This window comes from Betta splendens, chromosome 13 (genome assembly GCF_900634795.4).
Source record: "Betta splendens chromosome 13, fBetSpl5.4, whole genome shotgun sequence".
NCBI classification, from domain to species: Eukaryota; Metazoa; Chordata; class Actinopteri; order Anabantiformes; family Osphronemidae; genus Betta; species Betta splendens.
In genome coordinates this window covers 20,327,565-20,340,985 of record NC_040893.2, presented here as the reverse complement: position 1 = coordinate 20,340,985, position 13,421 = coordinate 20,327,565, and the positions used below count along the sequence as shown (strand labels likewise).

Genomic DNA, 13,421 nt, shown 5'->3' with positions numbered 1-13,421 from the left:
CAGTGAGCGTCATCAGTGAGCGTCATCAGTGAGCGTCATCACAGTGAGCGTCATCACAGTGAGCGTCATCAGTGAGCGTCATCAGTGAGCGTCATCACAGTGAGCGTCATCACAGTGAGCGTCATCAGTGAGCGTCATCAGTGAGCGTCATCAGTGAGCGTCATCAGTGAGCGTCATCACAGCGAGCGTCATCACAGCGAGCGTCATCGGGGAGCGTCATCACAGGGAGCGTCATCAGTGAGCGTCATCACAGCGAGCGTCATCACAGCGAGCGTCATCACAGCGAGCGTCATCAGTGAGCGTCATCAGTGAGCGTCATCACAGTGAGCGTCATCACAGTGAGCGTCATCAGTGAGCGTCATCAGTGAGCGTCATCAGTGAGCGTCATCACAGCGAGCGTCATCACAGCGAGCGTCATCACAGCGAGCGTCATCACAGCGAGCGTCATCAGTGAGCGTCATCACAGTGAGCGTCATCACAGTGAGCGTCATCAGTGAGCGTCATCACAGCGAGCGTCATCAGTGAGCGTCATCTCAGTGAGCGTCATCGGGGAGCGTCATCACAGGGAGCGTCATAACAGTCATCGGGGAGCGTCATCAGTGAGCGTCATCAGTGAGCGTCATCAGTGAGCGTCATCAGTGAGCGTCATCAGTGAGCGTCATCACAGCGAGCGTCATCAGTGAGCGTCGTCGGGGAGCGTCATCAGTGAGCGTCATCACAGCGAGCGTCATCAGCGAGCGTCATCACAGTGAGCGTCATCACAGCGAGCGTCATCACAGCGAGCATCATCACAGCGAGCTTCATCACAGCGAGTGTCATCGGGGAGCGTCATCACAGTGAGCGTCATCAGTGAGCGTCATCAGTGAGCGTCATCACAGCGAGCGTCATCACAGCGAGCGTCATCACAGTGAGCGTCATCAGTGAGCGTCATCGGGGAGCGTCATCACAGTGAGCGTCATCAGTGAGCGTCATCGGGGAGCGTCATCAGTGAGCGTCATCCCAGTGAGCGTCATCACAGTGAGCGTCATCACAGTGAGCGTCATCACAGTGAGCGTCATCAGTGAGCGTCATCACAGTGAGCGTCATCAGTGAGCGTCATCACAGCGAGCGTCATCACAGCGAGCGTCATCACAGCGAGCGTCATCAGTGAGCGTCATCTCAGTGAGCGTCATCAGTGAGCGTCATCAGTGAGCGTCATCACAGCGAGCGTCATCAGCGAGCGTCATCACAGCGAGCATCATCACAGCGAGCTTCATCACAGCGAGCGTCATCAGTGAGCGTCATCAGTGAGCGTCATCACAGCGAGCGTCATCACAGCGAGCATCATCACAGCGAGCTTCATCACAGCGAGCGTCATCAGTGAGCGTCATCAGTGAGCGTCATCACAGCGAGCGTCATCACAGCGAGCGTCATCACAGTGAGCGTCATCAGTGAGCGTCATCGGGGAGCGTCATCAGTGAGCGTCATCACAGTGAGCGTCATCAGTGAGCGTCATCAGTGAGCGTCATCAGTGAGTGTCATCAGTGAGCGTCATCACAGCGAGCGTCATCACAGCGAGCGTCATCACAGCGAGCGTCATCACAGTGAGCGTCATCACAGTGAGCGTCATCGGGGAGCGTCATCAGTGAGCGTCATCAGTGAGCGTCATCAGTGAGCGTCATCGGGGAGCGTCATCAGTGAGCGTCATCACAGCGAGCGTCATCACAGCGAGCGTCATCAGTGAGCGTCATCAGTGAGCGTCATCAGTGAGCGTCATCACAGCGAGCGTCATCACAGCGAGCGTCATCAGTGAGCGTCATCAGTGAGCGTCATCAGTGAGCGTCATCACAGCGAGCGTCATCACAGCGAGCGTCATCACAGCGAGCGTCATCAGTGAGCGTCATCAGTGAGCGTCATCAGTGAGCGTCATCACAGCGAGCGTCATCACAGCGAGCGTCATCACAGCGAGCGTCATCAGTGAGCGTCATCACAGCGAGCGTCATCAGTGAGCGTCATCAGTGAGCGGCATCACAGCGAGCGTCATCACAGCGAGCGTCATCACAGTCATCGGGGAGCGTCATCAGTGAGCGTCATCTCAGTGAGCGTCATCGGGGAGCGTCATCACAGGGAGCGTCATCACAGTCATCGGGGAGCGTCATCAGTGAGCGTCATCACAGGGAGCGTCATCAGCGAGCGTCATCACAGTGAGCGTCATCACAGCGAGCGTCATCACAGCGAGCGTCATCACAGCGAGCTTCATCACAGCGAGCGTCATCACAGTGAGCGTCATCAGTGAGCGTCATCGGGGAGCGTCATCACAGTGAGCGTCATCACAGTGAGCGTCATCAGTGAGCGTCATCCCAGTGAGCGTCATCACAGTGAGCGTCATCACAGTGAGCGTCATCACAGTGAGCGTCATCACAGTGAGCGTCATCAGTGAGCGTGGCCCAGTCTGTGCTCAGAGGTGAGTTTCCCCCTCAAACGTCAGAGTCCGACTCCTGTGTCTCCCTTCAAACCCACACAGAGACGAGCAATAACAGGCTGTAAACAGAGGCGGTCGCCGTGGCAACTACAGGTGCAAATCACAAGGCAGCTCCCCTTGTTAAAAAGAAGAGAGCACCTTCTCCAGGGCGTGGTCTGTGTCAGAGCTCACAGGGGCAACGCTTCCACGCAGACGACTGCCTGGTGTCTGCTTCCTGCAGCAGGGATGCGTGTCCTGTAGCAGGATGTCGCAGGGTGCAGCTCTTTGTGGGACCGGACTGATGCTGATGGAGCTTCCAGGGCTTATAAATAAAACTGGGGCTGAGGCTCCATGGAAGCGTAACCCAGGACCCTGTGTCAGCACCTGCACCTCCAGTTGGAGAAGATGACCTGGAGGCGTGTGTTACTGAGATGAGCACTGAGCCTGTACGACTGTGGAGTTCATCAACACACACAGAGCGGAGCAAACGAAAAGACACATCTGCTGCTTCTAAAGGCAACCAGTTTACCAGCATGGACCAGTAAAGTGGACACACACAGCCCAGTAAAACACACACGGCTGGAGTGTGTACACAAACAGAAGCACAGCAGATGTAGACGAGGACTCACACACACACACACACACACACACACACACACACACACACACACACACACACACACACACACACACACACACACACACACACACACACACTTTCTTCCACAGGTCAGAAGGTCGTTAACAAACAAAAGGACGAGCGACGTCTTCAACATCTGAGCGTCAGCTCAAAGAATCCCAAACATGAAGCCGACACTTCCTGTCACATCTCATTTGTCGGCCCACAGGAAGACGCAGAGAGAGTCGAGGGTTGGACCAGGGGCCACATTCATTTAGAATATTTGATTCCAGAAATAAAAGTATTTGACAGAATAAAGGACGAACGTTGTGTAACGGCCGGAGCTCAGTGACCGCTTCACCTCTGGGTTCTGCTCAGACCCGGTCTCCTTTATGCTGGCTCGGCTAACAGAGTGCAGAGGTTCTATTGATGTTCCGTCTCTAATAATGGACCACATTTCCACTGCTAATGACACAGCGGCAGCCATTTTGGCTCAGCTTGTCATCTCATTACAGGATATCTGAGAAAGCAGCGGTGCCCAAGCCTCGAGTGTGTGTGCATACATGTGTGTGTGTGTGTGTGTGTGTGTGTGTGTGTGTGTGTGTGTTTGTGTGTGTGTGTGTGTGTGTGTGTGTGCGTGCGCACTGAATTCACAAAGTGTTCACAAACTATTGAATCACAGCTTTTTATCTACACACACACATCTTTGCTTTGGGCTCACAAAAGTTTCAGCAGTAATATTAAATGTGAGGTTTATCATCTTCCCTAAGTTGTCACTGACCTGGATGGGTCCAATCTGGTCTCTGTTGTTGGAGTGTTTCAGTCTCATGTTTGTTCATTATATCAGGATCATATAATGGTCTTTAATTTGCAGAGAAGCAAAGCTTTGCAACCCTGCAGCTGAATATAGAATCATCTGTGTGTGTGCGTGTGTGTGTGTGTGTGTGTGTGTGTGTGTGTGTGTGTGTGTGTGTGTGTGTGTGTGTGTGTGTGTGTGTGTGTGTGTGCGTCTGTGTGCGTGTGTGTGCGTGTGTGTGTGTGTGTGTGTGTGCGTGTGTGTGTGTGTGTGCGTGTGCGTGTGCGTCTGTGTCTGTGTGTCTGTGTGTCTGTGTGTCTGTGTGTGGGTTTGGCTCAACCATCTTGTCCTAATCGCTCCACTTCATTGCCAACAAGCACTTACTGCTATGGTGAGTGTGACCTAGATGCCGGTTGCTTCGTGGTCTCTGGACTCTGACCAGGAGAGCGAGACTCGATACCACAAGCGACGCTTTAACCAACAGAGAGAGAGAGAGAACGAGAGAGAATGACGATGACAAGAGACAGAATCACTTTCAGTTTTCAGACAGAGTCACTGTTGTTTATACAGCACAACAAGAGAACAAAAGGAAAGACAAAGACTGAAGGCAAAGAGGGAGGAAACAAGAAAATGGAGGAATGAAGAAAAGCGACGAGTTAATTCATTATCCACAAAACAACAAAAGAAGAGATGATGAGAGGAGGGAGGAATTTAAGTTTTAAAAGTCAAGTCTGGTCGACGAAAGACGAAAGGGAAATAAAATAAGTGAAGCAGAGAAATTTGTGAAAAAATATAAGAAATAACAAATGTGAGAGTAAAATGTTAGAAGGAAAAGAAAGAAGAAACTGAGGTGAAGAAAAGAGGAGTTGTTCTGTTTAACAGGGATCAGCTGTGAAGCAGCACGTTTGCCAGGAATGGAGCCCACTGTAATTACAGGCTGACACTGAGGATTTTCCTTTACTAAACTCTGAAAAACTAATTAATGTTAGAAGAAATATTCCTGCTGCTGACGGCTGCACAAAACCGAAAGAAGTCTCCGCGTCTCGTCTGAGGTGTTCTCGGCCGCTGAGGGCGTCCACCCCTGACCTCTGACCCTTTCTCTGATAGGTCAATGACCAGGAAGCTGACAGGAAGCGACCCCGACACGTGAGGCTGAGGAATGCGATGCTGCTGCTTCATTGAGGGGTCAGGACTTTATTTTTCATCACCAGATGGACGTTGGTTTTCATTAGACTCATGAAACAAATGAAGCAAAGATCTGCAGTTCACACTTGCTTCCAGCAGCAGAGGTCACATCTGCACCCTCCACCTGTGAGTGAGTGGAGAGGGCTCAGCTTGAGGCCAACACAGGTCCAATCAGAGCACTGTATGGTTCATGCTCAGCCTGAGCTTCGTCACCTGTCCCCACACGCGGAGCTCCCTCACCACGAACTCCACGGTGTTTAACCCGCCGGGTGTTTGCAGGACACCAGTTGCTATGGCGACCGGGTCAGCGGCTGAAGTTGGAAACTGACATTAACGTGCGTTTTATCGTAGCTTGTTTGGGCTGCAGGTCATAATGAATTTGTCTGAAAGATGCAGGAAATGTTTCAATGTAGAAATAAAGTCAACACAATAATCCCTGTATACAGTGATATGTTTATGATGTGAATGTGTTCAGTGTGTGTGAGCTGACATTCTTTGAAGACAAGTCAGCACAGCTTCTGCTTCCTGGCAATGGTCTTATACCATCGGCATGTTAACTGCTGCGCGTGAGTGATGGAGAAAAATGAGTCTGTGCATTAGCTTCTGTGTTGAGTCAGCCGCTCGAGAGCCGTCTCCACTTACAGAAACGTGGTGTGTGTGTGTGTGTGTGTGTGTGTGTGTGTGTGTGTGTGTGTGTGTGTGTGTGTGTGTGTGTGTGTGTGTGGAGGCGAGTCCAGCTGTTAGCGGGCGACCTGTTCACCGTGTCTTTATTCATGTCTACAGCAGCAGCCTGGGGGCACAACACACACACACACACACGCACACACACACGCACACACACACACACACACACCTAGACATCCAGCTGCAGTGATGGAGCTGTGCATTGGTGGGTACATGACACATCCTGACATACATGGCTCAGCGCGTTGGACTCATGGACCCCATAACACGTTCAGGTGCCTTCTTGTCCATCATGCTGAATCTGGTTTAACAACATGTTAACATGTTGAAGCTACTACTGTATAATTGCATCATCCAGTCTGGGTTCTAGTATCCACCGTCTAGTCTGACAGAACAGGCCAGATCAGCCGGAAGCTGAGCAATAAACCACCAGGAAAAAACAGCCACCCGGTTGCCATGACAACCCTTGAAACTGTAATGAGTGAAGTTAACCACATCTGAGCAGACAGAGGCAGCTCTGGGCGTCGATAGCGACACCTCGGCAGCGTCTGACTGGACACAGCTTCCATCCATACACATGTACAAACAAGCATTCACACCCACACTTACAGGCAATTCAGATGCCAATCAACCTAACACATGTTTTTGGACGATGGAACAGAGAACCCGGAGAGAACCCACACAAACGCAGCAAACTCCACATTCTCCTCCAGGAATCGAACCGACCTTCCAGGTGTGAGGCGACAATAACCCACCGCCAACCACACACCAGGAAGGAAAAAGCAGACACAGCAGCAGGTCAGACTGCTCCAACACATGGCGTCGTTAGCAGCCAGCTGGACCGACTGGACCGACTGGACCGACTGGACCGATGTCGTATTGTGATGGACAGTTTTACTTTTACAAGAAGAGTATGTAAGAAATATATATACTCATCTCCAGGGGGAAAGAAAAAAGAAAGGCACAAAATAGATAAGCATGTACCTTAGGTTGACACATTCATATCTAAATAACTGCTGAACTGTGGGTAACTATGCTAATAATGCTAATAATACTGTTAAGGTATGTACATACACTCATACATACATATATCATAGACATACACACACACCTGTGCACATACATTTACATCAAATTCAAATCCCTGCTGAGTTCACGTGTTGGCCATGGTTGAACCCAGCTCATGATCTCTTTGACCTGCTGCCGAGTGCAAATATGAATATGTTCCTCAGGCCTCGACGTCGCATATGGTATGTGACATCTGACTGATGTCTGTCTAGCGGTTGGTTTTCTGGATGTGGAGCTCGTAGCCTTTGTTCTCAAACGTCTGTACATTCAAAGGGTCTCGATTTCCACATTTACAGTTAAACGGATCAGAGAGCATCTGAGGGTGTCTGGTTTTCTGAAGGACGCTGTCTGCAGGCTGTGGTCTCCGTTCATCTCCTGCCTGATGGGGGGGGGCGCAGTGAAGGCCACTGCTCCACCCCCCATCAGGCAGGTCAGATGAGTGCTACCTGAGTCCGATGGGTCAAACGGGCCGATCCAGAGCTGGTGATTTGCAAAAGGTTCTGTGGGACCAGATACAAAAACCTCTGCGGACTCACAGACAACCTGCGGCTACTTGTTTATGGGGCCGCTGCTAATTTCTGTGAGCTTTATTTAGAATCCATTCACATGTGGAACCACAGTGAGACCCAACAGCTCCGCAGCATCAGCTGCACTTTGAGGCCTTGCTCAAGGAACCGAAGTGGGACGACAAGCGACGAGAGCCTGCTTGAGGCTGATGAGTAACAGACAGGGGAGGAGTTCAGACGACTGGGCACCATCACAAACAGACACACAACGAAGGATTTTCCTTCTCAGCAGTTTCCCACTTCTCAGGCTCTCACTGTAGACTTGTTCTATCTTTAGCTCATGGAGTTTGTTGGAGTTTTAGCTTGTGGCCAGTGAATTAATTAGATCCTGATCCCACATATGTAAGATCTGTGGCTGAGTGGCTCAGAACCGGAGCTCCGTAAGTGTGCGTGTCTCTGTTAAAGGTCATGAAGGGATGACACGGTCACTGCTTTGGATATTTACGTAAACTCAAGTCCGTGATGCCGAGAATTCAGATCTGACCCTGGGTTCTGAAAAAGCTCTGAGTGGTTTTATTTCCTCTTCCTGTCAGATCCTGTTTCTCAGATCTTCTGATTGTTTCCAGGTTTACATGGAGCCGGTTACTGCGATCAGCGTGCCGTCCAAGTACCAGGTCCAGTCGGACGGATTTTCCCTGCAGTGATTGGTAAAAGAGGCTGAATGTCTTCTGACCTCCTGATGCAGAGAATGAAATGTGACGGACCCTGAGCCAGAAATTGGAAGCAGTTGTGGAGCTGCGTGTGTGTGTTTAAAGCTGTTCCCACGGCATGGGGCGACCTCCACCTCTCGCTCGCTTCCTCTCTCTATATATAAACGGCTCGTCTGGTGGCGTTGTGTGAGCAGTCAGACTTAAAAAGGACAGAAAGAGAGAGAGAGTCTGTAAGTAGGAAGAAGTGGAGACGCGGGAGCGAAGGCAACATTTTGCCTTGTTGGGATCTGATGCTGTCCTTGTTTTGTGGGCGTGCGACACTCAGATGCGTCAGCTCCTGCTTTTGTCCTGTTCACTCATCTTTGGCCACAGGACCTGGACTGATGTAAACGGCAGACCAACATTTGGGTCCAAACACTAAGTATCAGTTTAATTAAAGGCTTGACAGAGTGCTGTCTTTAGAAAGTCTAGAAACTCATTATTTCTGTTTCCACTGTGACAAATGAATCGTGGCTGAGTTGACGGTAAAAGATGAAGATGCGAGTTTCATTTTTAAACCCGACTGACAAGATGATCTTCAGACTGATGATCTGACCGCGGTTTATTTGCTCTTTGCTCTGATCCAGGCTACAGTGTCTAAATTACAAATATACAACATTGCATCTGACAGACAGCTCGGTGTCTCTCAAACTGACCTCAGGTCAGCTGTACAGTGCGCTGTGATGTCTTCAGATGTGCAGTAAAGTAGCGCTGCTGCTCTGTGGCCCGGGTCCAGCTGACGGACGGCGGGATCCCCAGGACCAGCTGGAGTTCAGGTGAACTACTCTGAACCTGCTATCACTACGATCCCTGGATGATGGGGATGATGAGGCTGAGCTCATTGCAAACCGTTGTCACTGAAGCTGCTCGATGACAATGTCGGACAAAAAGCTTCTGAAACCGGAGACAGGGGCACTGGGCAGGAGTATTGGAGCAGAAGGAAGCTCCCTGAGAGGCTCGGGGTTTTTGTGTTTCACCAAAAGGATGATTCATTCTATGTGGTCAGTGCAGTAGATGAGGAGGAGACATAAAGAACAGAAACCAGATGAGAACAACACATTAGTTTATTGTGAAAGAACGCGACATCAGCAGCGTGTAGCTGTGGCTTCTGAGCTTCCATCCTCTTCCCAAACCCTGAGCTCTTTGGACCTTTCACATCAGGTCGGAGCTCAGCCGGACTTTGTGTCAGTGTGTCCGTGGACAAGACACCGAGGCCGAACCCTTGGAGATCAGTCAAGTGTCATTGTATTATCACAGCATGACCCAGTTCTCAAGCGTCTGAATCAACACATGTGAGGGGAGCATAACGTTGAGTCTGGAAGCTTTGGGCCCAGGATGGTGGTGATGACGGCATCTCTGCTTCAGCTGAGTCACTGCGCAGCCTCCACTGTTTGTTTAGCTCCATATCTGGGAAGTGAGCTAATATCAGCGTCTTCAGGGTCTAATTTTAGCTCTGGACACACAGGCTCTCTCACACAAACACAGCATCAAGATGTTTCCTACTGAGCGAAAACCAGGCAGGAACCAGAACAGAGAGGCTCATCAGCTGGTTGACGGTGTCTAACGTGTCTGGGCTCAGAAGATCCGTTCAAACAAAGGCTGTGCTCTGTGGCTTTAGACGCGCTCAAGCCTTTTACAACCATTTCTACCCCCCTCTGAGTCACACGGCAGCGTGTGCTGTGACACGGCTCCCTCTGCGGGCTGAATGCGAAGCTGCAGGCTGGACTCCATCCTGGGGCGGGTTCGTGAGTCCTGGAGAACCCGCTCTGACTGGTGGCTGCTGCATCCATTCTCTTCAGGCCGCTCACCTGAAACCTTTCAGGTTTCACTACTAAAACAAGGAGCATTTTTCTAGTGGTTTAAGTTTATGACTTCTTATGCAACAGTCTTTGTCTGCGGTGCCGTCTCCGTCTGTGGTTAGGCCGTGGCCTCCAGCTCTGCACTTGTTTGTTGCACCATTTCTTCCGCTGCCTGTTCGTCTGGTTCTGTGTCGCTGCCTGCGTGCTGCCTGACGCAGGGGACCAGGCTCCTGATCACGGCTCTGAACGGCGGGTAGAGGTAGAAGAAGATGAGCGGGTCGAAGCACAGGTGCAGCGCGCTGAGCAGCAGCGTGGACTCCTTCCCCAGAAACAGCTGCCTCCGTGTGTCACAGTCTGTGATGACCTTGGTCTGCGCCAGCGTGTACGGCGCCCGCACCACGTGATAGGGAACGAAGCTCAGGACGTAGGCCGCCGCCACCGCCGTCAGGCTGGCCGCCGCGCGCCGGGCGCTCCGCTGGAGCCCGGGGTCCCCGCGGCCGCCCAGAAGCCGTCTGAAAGCCAGCCCGCTGGAGAGCAGGACGGCGGCCGAGGCGTTGGCGAACAGAGCCGTGCAGAGGAAGACGGTGAGGGAGTGCCAGTGGAGGCCGAGGTCCGTCTTCAGAGACGAGCAGCTGAGGTAGCGCTGCACCTGGAGGGAGAAGCACACGGCGGTGACGACGGGGACGGGCTGCAGACACAAACCGACTGCCGGCAGCCGCTACCTGGATGTGGCGAATGGGCAGAACCATGTTGGGAACCATGATGAGCAGCAGCAGCAGCCACACGACCAGAGACAGAAGGCGAGCGAAGCCGACCTCCTGCAGGCGCAGGGAGTGCAGGTGGTGGCAGTCCTGGGGGGTGGAGGGGTGGAGGGGGGGTCACCCAGAGTTTCACTGCACAATGCAAGATTCTCTAGATTCATAGTTTCAACAACTACCTCCAAAGCCTGATCAAACATAAACTCAACATGTGGGAGCTGCAGCTTTGACCTGGAGAATCACTTCCCGTACGATTCATCAAACTCTCACGTCAAAGTGAGGTCACCTCTTATCTGTGCCTTTTTAAAGACTTTGGGCCGTACCTGCAGGTAGCGGTCGGTGATGATGAGGGCCAGGAAGGCGATGGAGGCGTACAGGCTGATGTAGAGGCTCACGGCGCTGGCCTGGCAGTGGAATACCATCAGGCTCCACGGCGCCACGCCCAGGTCCTTCAGGACCTTAAAGGGCAGCGCGAGGAGCAGCAGGAGGTCGGCCACCAGCAGGTTGAGCAGGTAGACGCTGGAGCTCCGCTGCTGCTGGGACACAACAGCACACGCGTCAGGGCCGTGACCCCTGCCCACCAGACCCCTGACCCGCAGCAGAGCTACCTGGGTTCTGGCGCTGCAGACGAAGGCCCACACAGACAGCAGGTTTCCAGGGAAGCTCGCTATGAAGAGGAGGATGTAGAGGACAGAGAACGGGCCCATCTGGTCGTTGACGATGCACCGCTCCTCCTGCTCACCGGCCCCGGAGCTGAAGTTGGATGATGGCGGCATGATGGGCTGCAACTGCAAAAGGTCAAAGGTCAGGTAGAAGAGAAAATTGCTGGTTGTCAGCAGGTGCTCAGGTTCAAAGTCCTGTTTAGGCTGAAAACAGAAAGCAGCAGTTCGAAGTTTTTACTGACCCTGAAGCAGCTTCACAACAACCCAGAGTCACGAAGGAGCAGAGATTCTACACGAAGCGTCTCAGCGCATTGCCTAGCAACAGCCTGGACCCCGGCCTGTCTGTGCAGCCTCTTCTGGACGAACAGTTCAACGCTAGCGATCAGAGGCTATCACTTCCTGCATCTGAGCAGCTTTGAGCGACTCACGGCGAGCGGCCTAAAGAAGACCCCCTTAGAACCAACAGAAGCGTTCCCCTCCGTCTCTGTGGAGTCAACAAGCAGGGACTGCGGCGAGCTGCTGCCGTGCAGGATGTGAAGCCATGTCTGCGCTAACTCACCGCTGCAGGAAGTCGTATCTCTGAAAACCTCTACTTTAGCAATAATGAAGCCTGAAACATCTCGTCTCAGACAGGAAGTTGGAGAAATCATCTGAGGTCTCGTTAACGTCAGCAGCAGGTGGTGAACTTGATAACGTTCCTCCTACGCCTGCAGACGTCCGGTGAGAAAGTCAGTCAAGTCAAGTCCTCTGTCACGATGCTGTTCAATAGAACGTGGCCTCAACGCGGTGGAACTGGTCTGATCGCCGTCCCCACCTTCACGGAAGCGCCGCTGCTCCAGTGTGACCATCAGACGCGTGCTGCTGCTTCCCTCAACAAGCAGCTCCGCCTGTCGCTCTGGGCCCAGGCCCAGTTCCTGTGGCTGCAGTCCTACAGCTGACCCAGGTTCTGTGACCCGTCGCGTTAAGGAAGCTACATAAGCTACAGAACCAAAGAAGGGCTGAACCAGCTTACCTCCGGGTCGAACCCTCTGGGTCGGGTCCTCGGGCCACGTGGTGGATGCCTGAGGGCTCGCTGAGCCTTCCTCCGTGGACACGTTGTGCTCGGTGTGAGTCGCTCTGAGCTGCGGAAGCTGCAGAACCCGTGTTTTCCTGAACACGTCTGCTGTCGTCAGCCTCCGACCACAAACGACACCTCCTACGGAGTCTGGGGCTCCAGCGTCAGCTCCGACCCAGGAGGTTCTGAATGATGACAGAGGCTGAACTGGGGCGTCTGTCACTAGAGAACAAGGAACCACACTGAAGCTCTTTTACTAAGAGCAGGTTCTGCTTTTGGTTCTGTGGTTAACCTCAGCTCTGAGGTCACATCCTCCAAAAATGCAGAACTGAAGGAGTGAACAGTAAAGTGGCATATTTACATTCTCAGCTTGTTATTAAGAAAAATTTGATTCTGTTTGTTTCAGAGGTGATGCAGCTGCTGCACAGTTCTGGGACGGAGAACCTGCTGCTGCGTTCTCCTGCGGGTGAACTGGTTCTTTCTCTGTCTGACCTGCAGCAGGTCGACGTTAGCACGCTAACCAGCGTCACTCAGTTAAGGTTTACCAGCATCTGTCCTTATTAGCATCAATCAAAGAAATAACGTCTGTGAATCCATTTTATTCCACATTGGACAGATGTCTGACACATGAAATGATCATACACTGAACCTGAGCACAGTCCAGTATTTGGAGTGGAAGAATCACAGTTTTAGTTGCAGACACAGTGGAATGAAGGCATTTATGTTGGAACCGAACAGGAACCAGGTTCTTATATATGGAATGTATTAAATGCATTTGTCCAGTAAACATTGGGTCCAACCCAGACGAACCCAAACACTGTGAAGCACTGACCCGTCTGTGCTGAGAGGCAGCGTGGGTCAAGTCTATACAAAGAGAAAAGTGCAGTGGGCTGGGTCCTCGTCACCGATACTAACCGACACCATATTTGGGTCGGGTCCGTCCTGGTCCCATTAGCGTTGGGAGAGTTTGTACAGGCTGCACAGCTGAGTATGGGGTGCCAAATGTAAAAGGAGCACCTATAACTAGTTTTCTCACATTTACCTAAATGACACAACATGTTTTCTCACATTTAGTTAAATGTGCAAAAGTCTAAAGGTAAA

General features: G+C 51.9%; 1 protein-coding gene across 4 annotated transcripts; it reads right to left on the bottom strand.

Annotated features, from left to right (window-relative positions):
- Positions 1-9,093: 9,093 nt before the first annotated feature.
- On the bottom strand, positions 9,094-13,367 carry gpr171 (G protein-coupled receptor 171). Of its 4 annotated transcripts, none has more exons than XM_029172370.3 (5): positions 12,279-13,367; positions 11,213-11,392; positions 10,928-11,140; positions 10,569-10,697; positions 9,094-10,495 (listed from the first exon to the last, which is right to left on the bottom strand). In XM_029172370.3, the coding sequence occupies exons 2-5, from the start codon at positions 11,378-11,380 to the stop codon at positions 9,965-9,967; spliced, it is 1,041 nt and encodes a 346-aa protein (XP_029028203.1). In that variant the 5' UTR covers positions 11,381-11,392; positions 12,279-13,367; the 3' UTR covers positions 9,094-9,964. The 4 variants fall into 4 exon arrangements, with proteins under 4 accessions (XP_029028203.1, XP_029028204.1, XP_029028200.1 ...); XM_029172371.3 differs by having other exon boundaries at positions 10,928-11,137; positions 12,279-12,585; XM_029172367.3 differs by having other exon boundaries at positions 10,928-11,392.
- Positions 13,368-13,421: the final 54 nt, after the last annotated feature.

Bases quoted from the DNA above. Each gene is read 5' to 3' on its own strand.
- gpr171 (XM_029172367.3), bottom strand. From the start codon at position 11,380: ATGCCGCCATCATCCAACTTCAGCTCCGGGGCCGGTGAGCAGGAGGAG. The intron at 10,698-10,927 runs GTACGGCCCAAA...TCCACCCCCCAG, and splicing joins TCACCGACCGCTACCTGCAG to GACTGCCACCACCTGCACTC. The intron at 10,496-10,568 runs GTAGCGGCTGCC...TTCTCCCTCCAG, and splicing joins TGCCCATTCGCCACATCCAG to GTGCAGCGCTACCTCAGCTG.